At 42.2% G+C, this 16,718-nt stretch overlaps 1 protein-coding gene and 1 long non-coding RNA gene across 3 annotated transcripts in view; one reads left to right on the top strand and one right to left on the bottom strand.

The window, feature by feature from the left end:
- LOC309687253 (calsyntenin-2-like) overlaps positions 1 to 16,718 on the bottom strand; it is a 341,001-nt gene that overhangs the window by 29,507 nt on the left and 294,776 nt on the right. Inside the window, exons 11-13 of the mRNA XM_082502078.1 lie at positions 15,073 to 15,235; positions 4,891 to 5,057; positions 1,708 to 1,856 (exon numbers count right to left, since the gene is read on the bottom strand). Of these exons, the coding sequence (XP_082358204.1) occupies positions 1,708 to 1,856; positions 4,891 to 5,057; positions 15,073 to 15,235 (479 nt within the window). The remainder of the gene's footprint in view (positions 1 to 1,707; positions 1,857 to 4,890; positions 5,058 to 15,072; positions 15,236 to 16,718) is intronic.
- LOC309687258 overlaps positions 11,439 to 16,718 on the top strand; it is a 41,007-nt gene continuing 35,727 nt past the window's right edge. For both annotated transcript variants that reach the window (XR_014270674.1, XR_014270675.1), the window contains exons 1-3: positions 11,439 to 11,670; positions 12,042 to 12,128; positions 15,059 to 15,145. This is a non-coding gene — a long non-coding RNA (uncharacterized lncRNA). The remainder of the gene's footprint in view (positions 11,671 to 12,041; positions 12,129 to 15,058; positions 15,146 to 16,718) is intronic.

Raw genomic sequence — 16,718 nt, 5'->3', positions numbered from 1 at the left:
TTGTGGGATACCTTAATGAATCACAGCCAGTGTTAATGTCATTAGTCACACCTGGACTTCGATCACACACACAGGTGTTTTCTCTCTGGCTGATTAAATCTGTTATCTGCAGCACTTCTCCAATCACATCTGAGCCCCAGAGCCAGCTGAAAGCACCTGTCCGGGAAGCGTCCGTCTCCATTTTCGTGTTTTTGTGGTACGAGAATAATGCACCGTCGACGCCACGTTTACACTTTTATTGATTCCACAGCATCTAGAACGCGGAATCAATAAAATTCCGCGTTCTAGTACAGATTCCGTGTCTGAACCGCTCTCTGTGACAAAAAACAAGACCGAGGACGAGGGGAACCCAAGATTAACGTGGTTCGTCTAATTATATTCTCAGTGCCTGCAGTAATTTGGCTTATTAGGCGTCAGCAAGAAAGACGTTTAATTGCATCGCCAGGAAATATTTAGCATCTCTGTTTATTTGTGTAAAGCCATGCTGTCTGTAGCAGTGAAGGGAGTTTGTTCACCCGCTGATGCCTTCTTGCAGGAGGCCAATTTCCAGACTCTCAGTGTAACTAACAGAGCTGAAAGGCAAGATTTACGGTCTTTTTTTTTTTCTGGCGTCAAACTGGATGTTTAAATAAAACTCATCCCCTAAACATGCTTTTGAGTGGACCCCATTTTTAAACATTAGCCACACATGTCCTCAATTAGTGTTTTATTCCTTATTTTACACACACACACACACACACACACACACACACACACACACACACACACACACACACACACACACACACACACACACACACACAGCTGCGGCAACTCGCAGACCAGTCAGCAGTCTGTGGAAAAACTTCATTTAAACAACATTTAGCAATGATGCAAGCTTAGCCCTTATTAGCATAATGTATTCCTTGATAATCGGTGCGCCTCCAGCTACGACTCTGCTTCATCACCAGCAGCTTGTGCAGCACACACACCAACATGTGCATACTCATCCATCCACACACTCACACACTCTTCTGCTGTGTTAGTTGAAGTTCTCGGGCCTGCCGCTGTGCATCGAACCCATCGGGAGGGCGGAGAGTGAAACCCCAGGGCTGTGCTGCAGGGGTCTACATATATTTAAAACAATCATGAATTTTAATGGTAACCCGCCAAGGGAGGCTGTTTTACCAGCCAGCCTCTCTTCTCTGTGCCTTGCGTCTACAAGCACGCACACATACACACACGCACACGCGCACACACATACACACACGCGCGCGCACACACACACACCCTCTCCTTTTGCATCTCTCTTCCCCTCGTTCCTCTGGCAAAATCCAGGAAGAATTATTAATACATGACATGAAAATGTAAAAACCAGCCCCCGGTGGCGACAGTGAACCGAAAATGGTGTATTAAAGGAAAGGGGAAGCGACAGCAGAGGAAAACGAGAAACAGAGGGCGGGGTGGGGATCAATGCGCGGAAAGGGAATCATATATCAGTCGCGGTGTGATGTCTGCCGTGTTGTTTTAACAGAAGTGTCGAGGTGGGCGAACATCTTAAAGAAAAGGTACCCAGAAACAGAGAAAGCGTGTGAACACTAAAGGAAACAAAGATCGTCGTGTAGGAAGAAAAAAACGACAGAGAGACACACACACGAAGCAGATTTCAGTAAAGATAAAGGAGAAAAAACAAGGCGAAGAACAAGACGAACGCGGCAGTGCACTCACTGGACGGTAGTGGAGATGTGCAGGCGTCGGATGCCTGGTGTGGGAAACTGACGGGAGTTTATGTAGGAAACTTTCCTCACAGCAGCGTTCATGTTCTCCAAGTCCTCGCCCTCCATTACCAGGATGGATTGAGCTGGGTTAAAGTGAAACTAGGGAGAGAGAAAACACAGATGTTAGACGGAGAGCGAGAACTGACACAGCAGATGATAAAATGTCGGTGGGAACAGAGCCATTTAAAACTGAAATCAGTCAGCTCTAATTGAGATGCTGTAGATTAGCCTGTGCATACGAAAGCTGACAGAGTGAAAGCGTGCAGGGCATGGGCAGATTAACCTGCTGCAGGAGAAGGGGGGGCAGGGGTACAGATTCCACTCTCTGTGCAAAACTTACCGTTTACATACCGCGCGGCTCACGCTTTGCTGTGTGGTAATGTGATTAAACTCCAACGATTTCAAGTCGTGGCCTTAAGATCAAATAATTAAATGGAATCGGTACTATATGGATGTTTCAGGGGTGGCCGCAGCTTCGAAGGAAGAACAGCTTATCCAATAATCTGAGATGCTTTATTCAAAATCCAGATCCTCAAGTCTGCATGTTTGCCCAAGATACGACCTATAAACATGCCGCCGTGTGTCATCTCTGTTTATTGTATGTGTTTGTGGGTTTGACCAAGTGAATGTGGCTTATACTGAGAGTAGAAAAGACTAGAAAAAACAACATTTTCAAATGTATTTCTTTCACTTATCCCATTCAGGGTCACGATTCAAATGAATAAGCGTTCCTGGGTAAACTGGAGGAGGTTGCGTGAGGAGAGGGAGCTCTGGATTTGTCTGCTTAGGCTCCTGTGGCTGAAACCCAGAAAACCAACTTTTTGTTGCTGAACCTTTAGTGTATAGTGTTTGATATTTGTGATGCAACAAGAGGCAAGGGTGCTTATAATCCCATGGTAGCACTATCATGCCCAGCCCTCAGGCAGATGCACCTATGGTATAAATTTGAAAATCCTTGAGGTCAGCATCACTGAGATTCGAACTCATCTGAGATTTTTAGTAGATGCACGATGATATTTCAAAATCCTATGTCACCTCCTCGAGTTATCATATTCACAAACTTGGGGGTCCACGCTGCCCGCCTGCCCGGCGGGTTGACAGCAATACTCCATCAGCCTGAGGGGTAAAAACTGAATAATTTCAGCAGCGTTTCTGCAAATGATAAAAGGTCACTACCTTTCTGCTTGTTTCCAGGCAGTCCCTGTGTTCTACAGGTTTCACTGTACAGTGGTGCACACATTAGTTTGCAGAGACTCGCAACTTGTTTGAATCAGGCAATCCATCAAAGTGAACATCACGGCTGCGCTGCTTTACCATGCAACGGCATAAAACAAACACATCCAATGTTCACTGTGATGGATCACCTGTTTCAAGGTAGTTTCAGGCTTCTGCTTCCATACTGTACTGAAATAAATGAAAACCTGGCATAACTAAACATGGCAGTATGATAATAATGGGAATATGCATGAACTAGTAAATATCGTAAACATAGAGACACACAGTAGAGCTGGTTTTACAGAGCAGTGTGCTCTCCTGCAGAGTTTGATGGTAGCGATTTGAAGCCTTCTTACTTCAAAAAGGATTCAGTGTTCTCCTGCCAGAACTGCAATGAGTAGTTCCCATTTTCTAAAACTGGGTATCAGCACCAGGGTGAAGTTACTCCTCCTCTCTGTGGTGCTCTATACAGTCCCCACGCCCTGTCATTTTCCCCATTCACACTTCTTTCTGTCTCCTCTCATCTTCTGTTCTCTGTCTATACTTTGTGTCTACCTGCCTCTCTGCCTGTTATTCTCCTCTGATTGTGCAGTGCCAGCTGTCCACCTGCCTGGCTAAGCTTCCCGTGGACTTCCAGGGGCCAGATGAGTGTGTGGCTAAGAAGAAAATTAAATGGCTCTCAAAAGATAAACTGCATTGGCCCTAGAGAGGCTCTCCTCTTCTCTCTCATATCCTCCACCTCATCCCAGCATGCCTTTTCAAAAGGCTGGCATGCATCTCTTTGCTGCGCCACAGCACAAGGTTCTCTATAGAAGGATCTGGAGTTTGCTGGAGAGGGAAAAGCTGAAGAGGGAGAAAGAATAAAGGAGCTGAGAGTGGTAGGGTGCTTACAGGCGATGGCTTTGAGTCCACACAAAGCCCCATCTATCTTGTATGCCCTCTATCTTGCACAGCACAGTGAGATCAATTAGCTACGCCAGTGAAAAAGGGGAAGAAGAAGGTAGTTGAAGATTTTCAGGAAAGCCAGGTTTGGTTGCCATTACATTTACTGATACGTTTCTTTCTTCTTCATGGTCATGGCGTTTCTAAGGTAACTGCCCAGCTGTCGGGTATAGATGAAGTGCTGGTAAGTGACCTCTGTGTCCAGGGTGTACATCTCTGTTAGAGTTCTCTGCATGAAGTTGATCATGGGCAGCACGTTGGGAGACGTGAACTTGCAGTTTTGTACACAAGAAATGTACACTTGCTTAAGAATAGGGGTTGAGGTACGTTTCCTGCTTCTGGCGGCAGATTTTATTGAGGGCCGGGAAGGCAAGAACCCGACTCGTCTCTTCCCCTGTGCTCCACTGCTTCATTAGTTGCTTAATCAGGTGGCGACACTGTTTGGGTAGACACAGGTAATACGGTACAAGCTGACTGGTGTGCTTCAGGAACGCACAGATGACCGTAGCCTCTGTTAGTCTGGATAACAGCTGAACCACTTACATGTATATACGCAACACTTTCCTTGTGACATTACGCTATACTGACTAACGTACTGGGTCACATACACATAACACCTACGGAGTGTTGTTACCCCGTAACATTATGTGGTCTGCAACTTCATGACTGAGTTGGTTTATTTCTTAAACACTTTACTTCCTGACTGAGGAATATCTAGGAGATTCCATGAACTGACTTATGGCAACACTGGGATCCTGTTACAGTACCACACTTGAATTCAGCGAGTCATTCAGTAATTGTTTGGCTTTTGGTATCTAAAACACTGAAAAAAGCCCATCCTCTGTTTCTTTTAATATCCATTCTCTTCACTGAACTGATGTGATCTGCACTATTATCCGACGCTTTAAACCAAGATGAGAGGTTTTACTGCAGTCCCTCTTTTTGAAACACCTCCTTTATCTCTGTGTACGTGTACCTTTATACTCTTATCCAGACTCTCGAGGGAGTTTATGTCCAGTCCCTCTTTGCAGGCCTGCAGACAGGATATGACTTTCTGACTCTCAATCTTTCCCGGTCGGATGGTCAATCCAGAGAGGCTTCCCCGGAAATATTGAGTGAACCGCGGCTTGGTCACCTCCCCACCTGCAGAAAACAACAACAAACAGATAAAACAGTGCGTACTACTACAGTTCAGATAAATGAAAATCATTTTTCCACTTTTTATGGAATCATTACAGAAGGTCATGTAAACATTTAGTTACAGTAAACCACTGGTTTATGATCCTTTAGGTCAAATAATGGTTATAAATGGCCCAAAGAATCATGTTTTGTGTCTCCCAACCTATGATTAAGTGGAAGGGTACTGCTGTATAAGTGCAAGTGCTCCTCAGCCAGCCCATCCAGGCTAAATAAAGGTAAGGAAAAAGTCAACACATTTAAAGGCTGTCCTCTGAACTCCATAAAGGCCAATACCAGCGATATGAGTCTCCAAACCACTCATTAGCTGAAAGGTTACCAGCTCTGGGTATCAAAACGTCACCTTTGGATTCCTGTCCTTCCTTTCATTTCTCTCTTCCTTTTCCCTCTTTTGGTCTCTAATTCTGGCGGTAATCCACCGAAGCACTAAAAGTATTGAACATTCCGCTCATATGACAACAAAATCCAAACTGGCTCATTGATCAAACACATTTGGAGGATGAAGTGAAGCAGTGACCGATGGGAAGGGTGCATACCAAGAGAAAGTCTTCCACTCGTGATTAATTGATCTGTCTTGCCTCTCAACATACTTCTGAGAGACTCTGTGCCCTGATCCACCTGCTCTCAAGAGACTGCTGCTGGCAAATCCAGGATGTTTTTCACACCTGCTTCTTAATGTTGGGAAAATATGTACAGCTTTGGCCAAAATCAGGCATGTCCACAGATTCTTCCATGATTGCCGCTTGCTTTGCATCTAATTACTCAGTAGATACAGCAAGTGAGGGACTGGGTCCAGTTATCTAATAGCCTCGAGCTAATCTGTTATTAACCGCATTAACCCGTCACTTGGATGCCAGTGTCTTTCTTCCACTTTTGCATTGTAAGTAGATTCTGTATAAGTTGATCTCGTTTTGCTCTGACCTGTGAACCTCAGCCTCTGTGTCCAGTAGACACTTAATCCTGCAGCTGTAGACAGTGGGCTCTGGGTAGGATTCCAGATGTAACACATTATTTTTACTGCCTTTACTTTACTGCCAGGCATCTTTGAGTATCTCAGCTCATATGGATGGTAAATAGGTTGTAACAATCTTTACCTCTGGAGGATCCTTACACACATTATATGTGGTGCTGCACTTCTGACAATTCCTTCCTAATGACTGAACTAGCTCTGAAATTTTTAAAGCAGGTATACTGCAGCAGTTGAGTACTACGGATCCCTGCTGTGAAACTGCTGCAGGTAGGTGTCAGTGGCACAATCTGCAGGGTAATATGAAGGAATTGGCAGCCCTTTGGGCTATAGATGTTAAAGGCCAAAGTACTGACAATAACATTTGTCTGCGATGGTCGCCGTGTGTTTATCAGGACACGCCTGTGTCTGTTGAAGGACAAGACACATTCATGCTCAACCTTCAGGACCTCAAAGTTTGATGAGTGAACAGCTGTGGCAAAGGTATTAGCTTTCATGCAAGGCTCCAGTGCACAAGTATTACTGGATTTGACAAAAATAAGAGTCATCTACAAAAATGAAAACTCCCCCTGGATATACTGTCCTTACGCCAGCCATACTTACCTCTGCCAAGGAGGTTATGTTTTTGGCAGCGTTTATGTAATTGATTGAATGAATTCTGATCAATTTAGTGGGGGTGTTAAATCTGTTACATTTTGGCTGACATCCACCAAAGTCTTTAAGGTCAACTCACTGATTTATTGATTAAAAAAAAAAGCCTCATAAATTAGAAACTATGTGGTGTGTGTTTTCAGGATGTAGTAGCTAATGTTTAAAGATTTCAAAGATCATGTTACATTTGACCTCTGACCTCTCCTTTAAGGTCAAAGCATTGATCTGAAGGTCAAAGCGATAATAATGATATCCAGAGCTGTTTAAAACTATGTTTCTTACTGCCATTGTTTGTATCACATCACTATGATGGACCTCGGACCTCTTCCTCAATGTCAAATAGGATCAAGCTTTCATAAAATGGCTTTTATCTTTAAACTATAATTAAAATTTTACTGCCTTTGTTTGTATTGGTAGTAGTTATGAAGTGATACTGGTATATGTGGATTCTAAATATCACATTATAGTTTGTATTCAAATATTGTTTCACATTTGACCTCTGACCTCACTTTTACATTTCACATCTGCCTTTCTCTCAAGTTGATCCCAAAATGAGTTACAGCTTTAAAGAAAGGGAATGAGCTGCCTTGGTGGAGACTCGTGCTCATTTAGCGCTTCTTCTTTGTCTTAATAACTATAAGTTATTTTTTTGTTCTTATTAAGTCATCATAGGCCAGAGAGGAAAAACCAGAAGCAGGAGAGTACGTCTATTTCCCTTTCTATTTCAATACAATAGACCTCCACACTCTTGAAAACTCTTTATACTTTTATGATGATAAACTTTCCTTTGGGGGTCGCCCAGTACCTTCTAATTGTAACGGCACATTTATTACTGTCTTAAGTGATGCATTTAGCTCTTGAATGGCTCAGTCAGCACAGATGGAGACACAACTGACCACTACTGGAAACACTTTATCATGCCTCGCTCTCCTGGTGAGAAAACATGACAGAAATGGGGAGCAGTGAATCCAGCCCTTCAAGTCAGGGAGGCTATGATTGCTGACCTGCAGCTACATTGTGCACAGTGACTACGCAGACAGACCTCCCTTATCACCCACGGGGCAGACAACAGAGTCCTACCAGTTGATGTGATCTACCCGGGGGATCTTATCAACCCAGCTGCTTGTCATCTGCTCGCCTGCCTTCTTAGATGAGAAACAGATGAAGCCTTTTTCTTGACTAGGAAGTGGGAAATAGAGGGGTAGATATAAAAATTCTTACCCCCTAACTCTTCAGCTTACTGCCCAGTTCATGAATTTAGGTGCAAGTCCCCAGTCATGCTTGTATGACAAATGCTCCCATACACCTACTCGAAAGTTAATGGAAGAGTTTGGAAAAAGCAAGCAGGAAACAGACTTTTGAAAATGTTCTTTTCAAACTATTTTCTACTCAAAGAACTGCAATTGTCTTGTCAAGCTTTAGACATATACCTTTTTGTAATTGCTTAGGCTTGTCAAACCAGCTACACACGAGCAGAATATAAGCTTATATAGTGTAGCATATTTATTTGAAGAGCAAATCTGCTGGCTGTTCTGAAGCCTGAATCGAAATATATGGTGTCTGTGGCAATGAAGATGGTGTCTGTGTGACATTTGACTTCCTAGAAGCCTCTAAGTATAACATGTTAAGTGACAATAATCAAGCAAATTGTCTTTTTATCTTAATGCCTCATTCATTGAGACAGGTGCTTCTATACTTTTAGCCTCAAGTAATTACCAAGTGTACACTAGGAGTGGCTATAGCTCAGGAGGTAGAGCTGGTCACCTACTGATCGGAAGGTTGGTGGTTCAATCCCCGGCTCCTCCAGTCTGCATGTCAAGTATCCTTGGGCAAGATACTAACCCCAACTCATCTTTTTATGATGATTGTCCTTAAGCAAGCTGATGAAAATGTTCAGCAGCTGTTGTAAACTGACATAAATTAACCACCGGGGCCATTAAGAGGTAAATGTGTCAAGCGTGTCACTTTAAACTGTGTTATGTGTTGTACAGAACTACAAGCTTGACAGGAAAGTAGTGGTTGTTACTGGATCACTGTATACAGTCTATTATTATTAGTATTCCTGACACCAATCACCTGTAAGTGTATTCACATTTTACTGTGTGGAGCGACAGGGCCACACTGACATCAAGTCACTCCATGTTACTCCACTCCAGTTCAGTTAAATTACCACAACCGCAGCCATGTCTTTATACGTGCTGGCTGATGCCCTGCCAAGTGCCAGGCTGTCAGGCGACTTCAGTCTATCTCATAAAACCACAAAGTCACATTTGGATTAACAGACACCAAATTATGCCAAAGCCATAGTTTCCTTTTACTTCACGCTTCCCTTATTCTCACTCCCATGCTCAGTTACGTTTTTCTTCCCCTGCCTTCTCTTAGGATGTCCACCTTTCCACTTAGTCCCACGCTGACAGATGTTATCAATTTAGGCCGCGGCCAGAGAAACCATTAAGGATCCCAGACAGAGGATAAAAACGGAAAAGCAGAGGAGAGGGGATTACTGAGATGCTTCAGAGCAGGAATGACACGGGTGATAAAATCACTGATCATTCCACTTTACAGAGACTGGTCTTTATGTGGCGTCAGCTCTCTTTGCCCGATATGTGCAGCCGTATAGATCTTCACTCTTTTTTATTTGCGTCGTTTCGAAAACAACAGATGAGGTGGAGAGGCATGGGTGAGCTGGAAACAGGATCATTACTTAAGTGTAAATATGAAAGATGTGGCTCCCTCGTTTAGCTCTACACTTATAATGTATGAGTATCAACACCTGTGAGCCTGTATTTATTCAATACACTCTACATACAGATATATTTATGGCTCAGCAGTGCAAATCATCAAAATTACTTCCCGCATGTTTACCGCTGTGAGGAGGGGAGCTCCAGAGGCAGACCAACGGTGTGTGATTACACACTTGAAGAACGAAGAGAACGAGGCAGGATGAGCGTGTTGCTCTTTGCTATCTGGCTGTTACATACTTCCGAACATGAACACCCTCCGTCAGGTCAGAGGGTAAATATAGATTGACTGTGTGAGGAGTACACAGCCAGCACTTACTCTCCAAGGTGGAAGCAAAGGGTTTGATGGGGGGGGGAAACATTTTTATTAGAAAATAGGAGAGTGTGGAAAAAAGGCAGGCAGATGTGCAGCCAAATAAGCTTTGTTGTTTCACTAGCAGGTTAGCAGGAAAGATTTTGTCTTATGCACAGTAATGGCCAATGGATTCTAGGTTTAAGACTGATTTTAACCATGAGACTAATACCATCTATATCTGTCTTTGCATATTAAAGGTTTTGCACTTAGACGTTAGCTGTTCATTCACAGCACAGGCCTCTCACTCATTTCAATGAATGCAAATCCACCTGGAAAGATCCTGTCATCATATCAGACAGTCCAGAACTGTAAACATAGCCTTATAAACACCTGCACAGTATTTTTGCACATAGAAAGTCACGAATCTGTTACTAGAACTAACCTCCCACCACTCACAAAGAATCATACCTCCATTAATACAGTGCTGTCTGTAGTTTCAATAAGTCTGATTTTAAGATGGTTAACATATAGTTTTGTTTTCTTTTTCACTCACAGTAAGGATGAGGGATTAAAGTTCAGCATGCATTAACTGTTGAGGAGTGGAAAGCCAAAAGTATTATAGTTTATGTAAATTGTCCAACTGAAGTGTATAAGTATTTCAGACCACAACAGAACAGGAACTATTTTTTCTACTGAAGTTGAAGCTAGTTTAACCGTGCATTCATCCAGCAGCAACCATCACACACCTTTGTGTGTGCATGTGCAGAAGGGGCGGATGCTGCTTAGTGCTCACCCAGACATAACGTCTTCATAGAGAAAGATCCGAAATCTCAGAATGAGGATGAATATTTTTTGTTTATCTGAACACATACGTGTGTGTGTGTATATCTACATATATATTCGTATCTGTAAATGAAAATATATGTAGTGTGTATATATTGTTTTTTGTTTTATATGTCTGAAACAAATAAAGATACAATACAATACAATACAATACAATCATCCCAGCATATAATAGTCCAGGCTGTTTGGATTTGTATTGGTATCTCCATGTGCGGGAGTCGGTTTTTGCAGGGAGGAACCCCAACAGCAAGATCCAAACACAGAATAGAGCAGGCATCAAGACAACATAACACTGATTCATTCAGATATGGGATAAAAGGGAAGAGCTGGGCTGGGCTGGGGTGGCTTGCAGATGCATAGCAGCTCAATGCAGGCTAAAGCAACTAAAATAGAGAGCTACATTACATTTGCCAAATGGATGTGCCGAATGGTCACAACTGAGCCATGCAGAATGCTAAGATGGTGCTAAGATCAGGTAAACTGGCAGCAATGCAGCTGATCTTAACTTCACGGTGATCTCGAACTAATGTTGGGCAATTTACACTAAACAACAAGTAATAACAAACTAAGAAGCCTGATTTTTGTTCTTAGGCTGGTTGTTTGGTTAATTCTGCAACTGATTTGCAAAAAGAATGAGTGTTAACGCACACAGTGTGTACACACAGTAACTATTTTTCACGTTGGTGTTTTACCAGGCTCTCTTAAAGCAGACCATGATCACCTGTTAATGAGTTTAATCAGTCTGAAGCACATGTAGCAACACTACAGACCTTGTTACCAATGGCGTGTCCAGCGGGGTGGCCTGGGGGGGCACAGGCCACCCCCCCCAACCAGACTGGCCACCCCAGGTGCCACCCCAAAGGTAAAACAAAATTCAATCAAATATCAAATGTACGATTATGTTTTCACGGTGACGCTCAGATATCCGAGTGTAAGTGAATGCAGCATCGCTTCTGCGCTATGCGCATCACGTTAGCAAAGGTAGGAGAGCCAAGCGCGAAAGACGGCACTGCAGGAAACAATTTTTCGGTGAAAGAAAATGAGGACAGAATAAATATCCCGGTAAGTAATATCAAGTTTGTTGAGTTTAGTAAACTTCGGTGAAATTAGAATACCAAGGAAAAAAATAACACTTAAAGAATTATTGCAGCCGTGGAATATTTCAGACAGTATGCTGCTGAGGGCAGCTAACATAAGAGTTATGAGTTATAAGATATAATCTAAGTCGTAACATTGCTGTATGGAGCTGCAGATTTGGTTGCAGGTTAACATAGCTGGACTGGCCATCGGGCATACCGGGATATGCCCGGTGACTTATTTTTTATTTTTTTTGTAATGGCATGAACAATGAGAGGTGGTGGATTTGCCAGATGCAGGTCGATGTGTAAAAATAACTCAGTTGTTTGGTGGTGGCTATGGCGGGGCTTCCACAGAGGCCAGCAGGTGGATGAGGGAAGGTGAGGCAGGAGGAGAGCCCCGAGGCAGCCGCCAGTCCGAGTGTCAGGTGAACTGAACTTCAGGTAAGAAGTTATGACCTGCAGTCTATCTGGGTCAGATATAAACCAAGTTTAGGTGCAGTTTATTTTCGTTGTGCTGACTTTTTACCGTCAGTTGCAATAACTCGTACTGCGTTCTAGCCAGCTTGATGGAGTTTTTAGGTGGGTGGGTTCTATGATGTTACTGATAGTGAACTTTATTTTATTCATAAGGTTAGTAGAGTTGCCAACGGCTCCTTAAAAATATGGAATGGTCCCTCATTCAGAGAAAATATTACACGTTTCGTATTGAGCTGAGAAGAGATGCAGTTTGTCCCGAACTTTAGCTATAATGGAAAAAGACACAAAGCTGGATTTATTCTGTCGTTACGCTGCACAGCTGCCTCTTCTTCTCTCATTCTCTCCCCCTGCCTCTCCTGTTGCTACTTCAATCATGAAACTGATCAATGATCAGCTGATCGGCTCTCTTGTTTGTTTATCGCCCACTTTGCGCCAGAAAGAGGAAACCAGCAGATGTCGCGCTAAACAACAGCAGCACGTTTAAGCTTGATCAGCTGTTGTTAGAATTTATTTAATATTAATTTCTAGTATCAGCTGATGTTTGCTGGAGCCACAGCTGTAAAGCTGCTGGTCATGATGTCGGTTTGGATATGTGGTGAGAGGGAAACATGAAGATGAAACCAGGAGATGTCCTTACTGAATCATCAGAGCTGTGATGGAGAAACAGGTTTACCTTTTAGGTGACATGAATGAGTTGAAGTTATCAACTGTTTCTGAGAGACAAATAACACCAGGATCCTTTTTTATGTAGCTGACAGCTGGTAACTGTGCAGGGGCGGATCTAGGAAATTTTTGCCAGGGGGCCAGGTAGGGCATTAACAGGGAAAGGGGGGCACAAAGAAATACTTTTCTTTCTTATTCTCATTTAAAATATCTAGCTTTTATTAAATAATTATCTAAATTTTACAACCAAAGTTTTTATCTGACGTAAAATGTATAGAAATCATACATATATCAACAAGACAGTGTACATCACTGTCACAACAGCATTTGTTTTCATTCAAAGTCTTTATGGCTTTACTACCTGGTGGGCCGGTCTGTAGTCAAAATGCCCGATTTTCTGTCCCAGTCCAGCCCTGCAGGTTAATACTGGCAGTGTCACCATGCCAGCTGACTGTATTTCATCATCAGCCAGTGTTGTTCTTTATCAATATTACCAAAGTTTACCATAAGGCAGCATAGAAAGTATTTACTTGCTTTCAGGTTTTATTCAAATGTTAATCTTTTCAGTTGTTTCTCCACTTTTTTCCTGTTTCAAAATCAAACACCAGTTTGTGAGAAGATTATCTTCTTTTTTTAACAGGCAGATAAAGTTTTGCATTGGCATTGGCTAATTTGCCAATTGTTTGTTACAAATGTTCATATTTTAATATTAAAAAATGTTTTTGCCCAAAACATATGTGCACTATATGTCAGTAAAAATACTATGCAAATATTGCTGTCCTTGAATGCTGAGTAAAGACTGACAAAGCACTGATTGTATCTCTTGTACTTTATCAACGCAGTATCTAAAAACTTTGCACCGTAGTGGTTAAAATCTCATTCTAATAAGAGTTAAAAGCGCATTCAGTTATTAGGTTTATAGGCTTATTGAATTATGGTTAATGGTTGGTAGAAATTTTTTTTAAACATTATCTGCCAATTACATCTGCCACCCTTCTCCAAATCTGTGCCCCTACCTGGCCCCCCCAACAAAAATTTTCTAGACACGCCACTGCTTGTTACAACAACCAGAATGGCTTATTTGGGTGACTGTATGTAACACAATAATTCTAGATTAAATCAATTTGCTGTAGTCAGGACAGAATCCTGACTACAGCTGACCGACCAGTTAAGACTTATGAACCATGAAATTAAATCATTACATTGAATTAAATACTCCAGAATATCAGTGGAGCACTTAGAGCTGACAAATTTGTTTTTATTTCTTGTGCCACCACACTCCATCATATTATATCCTGCCTGAACTCTCTATCAGCATCCGACTGTTTCTGTAAAGCCCATCAGTTAGCAGCTATAATAAGCAAAGACATGCTACTGCACATCAGTAAGTGTTCACGTTCCTTCTTTTTCTTTTGCTCTGAAAACACATTTACAGCCCAAACCGGGCGAGTTAGACAACAGACGAGCGCAACTTTGCAAGCATGTTTGCAATCAACATACTGGATACTTAACTCTGTGCTTTGAAAAGGCTATTTATGTCGCTAATGGCTTATGTTCAGATTTTAGTACTGCCTTTACAATACACGACTGAGACTTTGGCCCCAACAAGGAAAGCACAAATAGTCTCTGAACTCCCTCTACTATTCAAGGCCCCTTTAATCTTCCTGAAGGCCTACAGTGTTCAATGAAAAAAAATGGGAGAGGGAGGTGGAGTAAAGGAGGATGAATGCAAATGAAAGCCACACATGATGACCTGCTGCTGCTCCCCACATTGAGAGCCATCTTTATGTAAGGCTAAGCATCACTGAGCATTCTCATTTGGGCTATCAAATCAGCAGCATGCAAAAAAAATCCTCTTTCTTCTACCCTTATGCAATTAGTGGCAGCTATCAGTTTAGAGGACAGTTTAATTGTACGCCTTCATTCACACTCGTTCAGTCATTTGTCAGAGGCAGACTAAGTGCTCTTCTTAATTACATTGTTCATTCAAGGCCAAAGAACACGTTCCACACTCGGTGACTCCCTCAGTGCAAATACTTCAGCAGTGTTATCCCTGAACCTTCTCACGTATAGAAGCAGCAGGAGGATTCTCAAAATACTTCAAATTACAGTGACCTTCATATTAAAACTTTCGTTTCAGTTGCACTTTTTTTTAATTGCCCACAAGATGAATGAATTCTGTTGAAGAACATTAACTGAATACCTGCACCGCTCTCTGGTATCATCATCAGCTTTGGCTGCTCACCTTGCCAGCAGGCACCCACTGTGAGCTGAACATCAATCTGTGAGGGGTGGATGGGCCAGTCGTCCGTCACCAGGTAGGGGTCATAGGTCACTCCGTCCACATAGAGCGTCACCACTGGGAACTCCACATTGATGACATAGTAATGCCACTCCTTATCGCATATCTGAGAGGAAAACCCAGAGAGATAAATGGAGCTTGGATTAAAAGGTTATTCAGGAAAGTCACGAGTATCCTGAATCATTTTTCTGTTTTAAGTAACACTTCACTGTTGCCTTGCTGTGATTACATTAAATATGAACTTATTACCACTGTTTCAGGACACCGTCTGAAATTAAAATGGAGTTTTTTAATATCTTTTTACTTGTAGACATTTTGATAACTAGCATTTTACAGGAATGGTAATCATTAATTTAAAAGTGCATTTGATCCTATGTATTATTAAAAAACAGCAATTAAAAATACATATCTCAAAGTAGAATCTAGGAGTCCACCTGCAGCAAGTTGTTACAAAATGTAATTTCTATTTAAGGCTAATTGCACAAGCAGGTTTATAAAATCATGGCTTTGGACCCCTACAGCCGAAAGACTTTCCTTCTGCACTAATTTATATTTGCCAATAAGACTCACACATATAGAACAGATCAGGCATGACAAGAGATATGACAGTCAGAGACAGCATAAAAAAAGGATCTTGATGAGAAGTGCCAAACACAAGGCTGGGGGACAAGAATCGGTCCAGCACAGACTCCAATCTGGCCCTATGGATGGCACAGGAAAATGTGAAGGAGTGTATAAACTTTGCACTGGACCCATGGCTGGTTACACTACACCAAAGTAATGAAGAAATAAATGAACTATTACAGGACAGAAAGGTTCTACAATAATAGGGAATTTGGTTTTCTACAATGGTTAGTTAATGTGTACTTAAACCTACTTAGACTGACAGAAAGGTGAGTTTCTTTGGTCCCGCCCACTTAACATCAAAGTGGGTTTTATGTGGCCCATGATAATAAAAAATGAGTTTGACATCCCTGAGCTAGATTGAAAGTGGGTTCCAAAGCAGCTTGCATGTATTCAGTATCTGTAAAGCAGCTTAAACAGTGCACCATCTAAGATGTACAAAGTGTAAAGGTATCAGCAAAACCATCAGCATGATGAGAGCTAGTTTCAATTACTGTTTGCTCAGGTTTCTGCCTTGGGTGTTTTTAATAGAATATGGCACCACGTGAAAAAGAAGCTCCTCCAAGAAGAGAGGTGAACGTTCATGAAACTCAGTACAAGTAGAGGAGCATGAGCAGGCTACTGAACGTAAAAGAAACACAAGCAGCAGCAGCTGTTAGGAGGAACGGATAAGGTGGCCTTTGGGGAAAATCATTTCATGTACAATTAGCCCCCCATGCAACTTTGAATTGAAAAATAGTCACGGTAGCGCATGGGAGCTGACACGTGGATTATTTGTTGACACGAGTGACAGTGACAGTGTGAAGGATACTGCACGAAGAAAGCGTCTATGGATTTTTTCCAAGAGTGAAATCATTCATCACAGAGCTAGAAAAAGCTTGATGAATATTGGCAGCACAGACTTTGTTTAGATGAAACAAAATAGTTCTGACCTTAAACCATGAAGAGAGAAGTGGGAATGCTGC

Source organism: Aulonocara stuartgranti, assembly GCF_965226115.1.
Source record: "Aulonocara stuartgranti genome assembly, chromosome: 14".
NCBI classification, from domain to species: Eukaryota; Metazoa; Chordata; class Actinopteri; order Cichliformes; family Cichlidae; genus Aulonocara; species Aulonocara stuartgranti.
The sequence above is the reverse complement of the archived record's forward strand: the minus strand, read 5'-3'. Positions and strand labels throughout refer to the sequence as shown.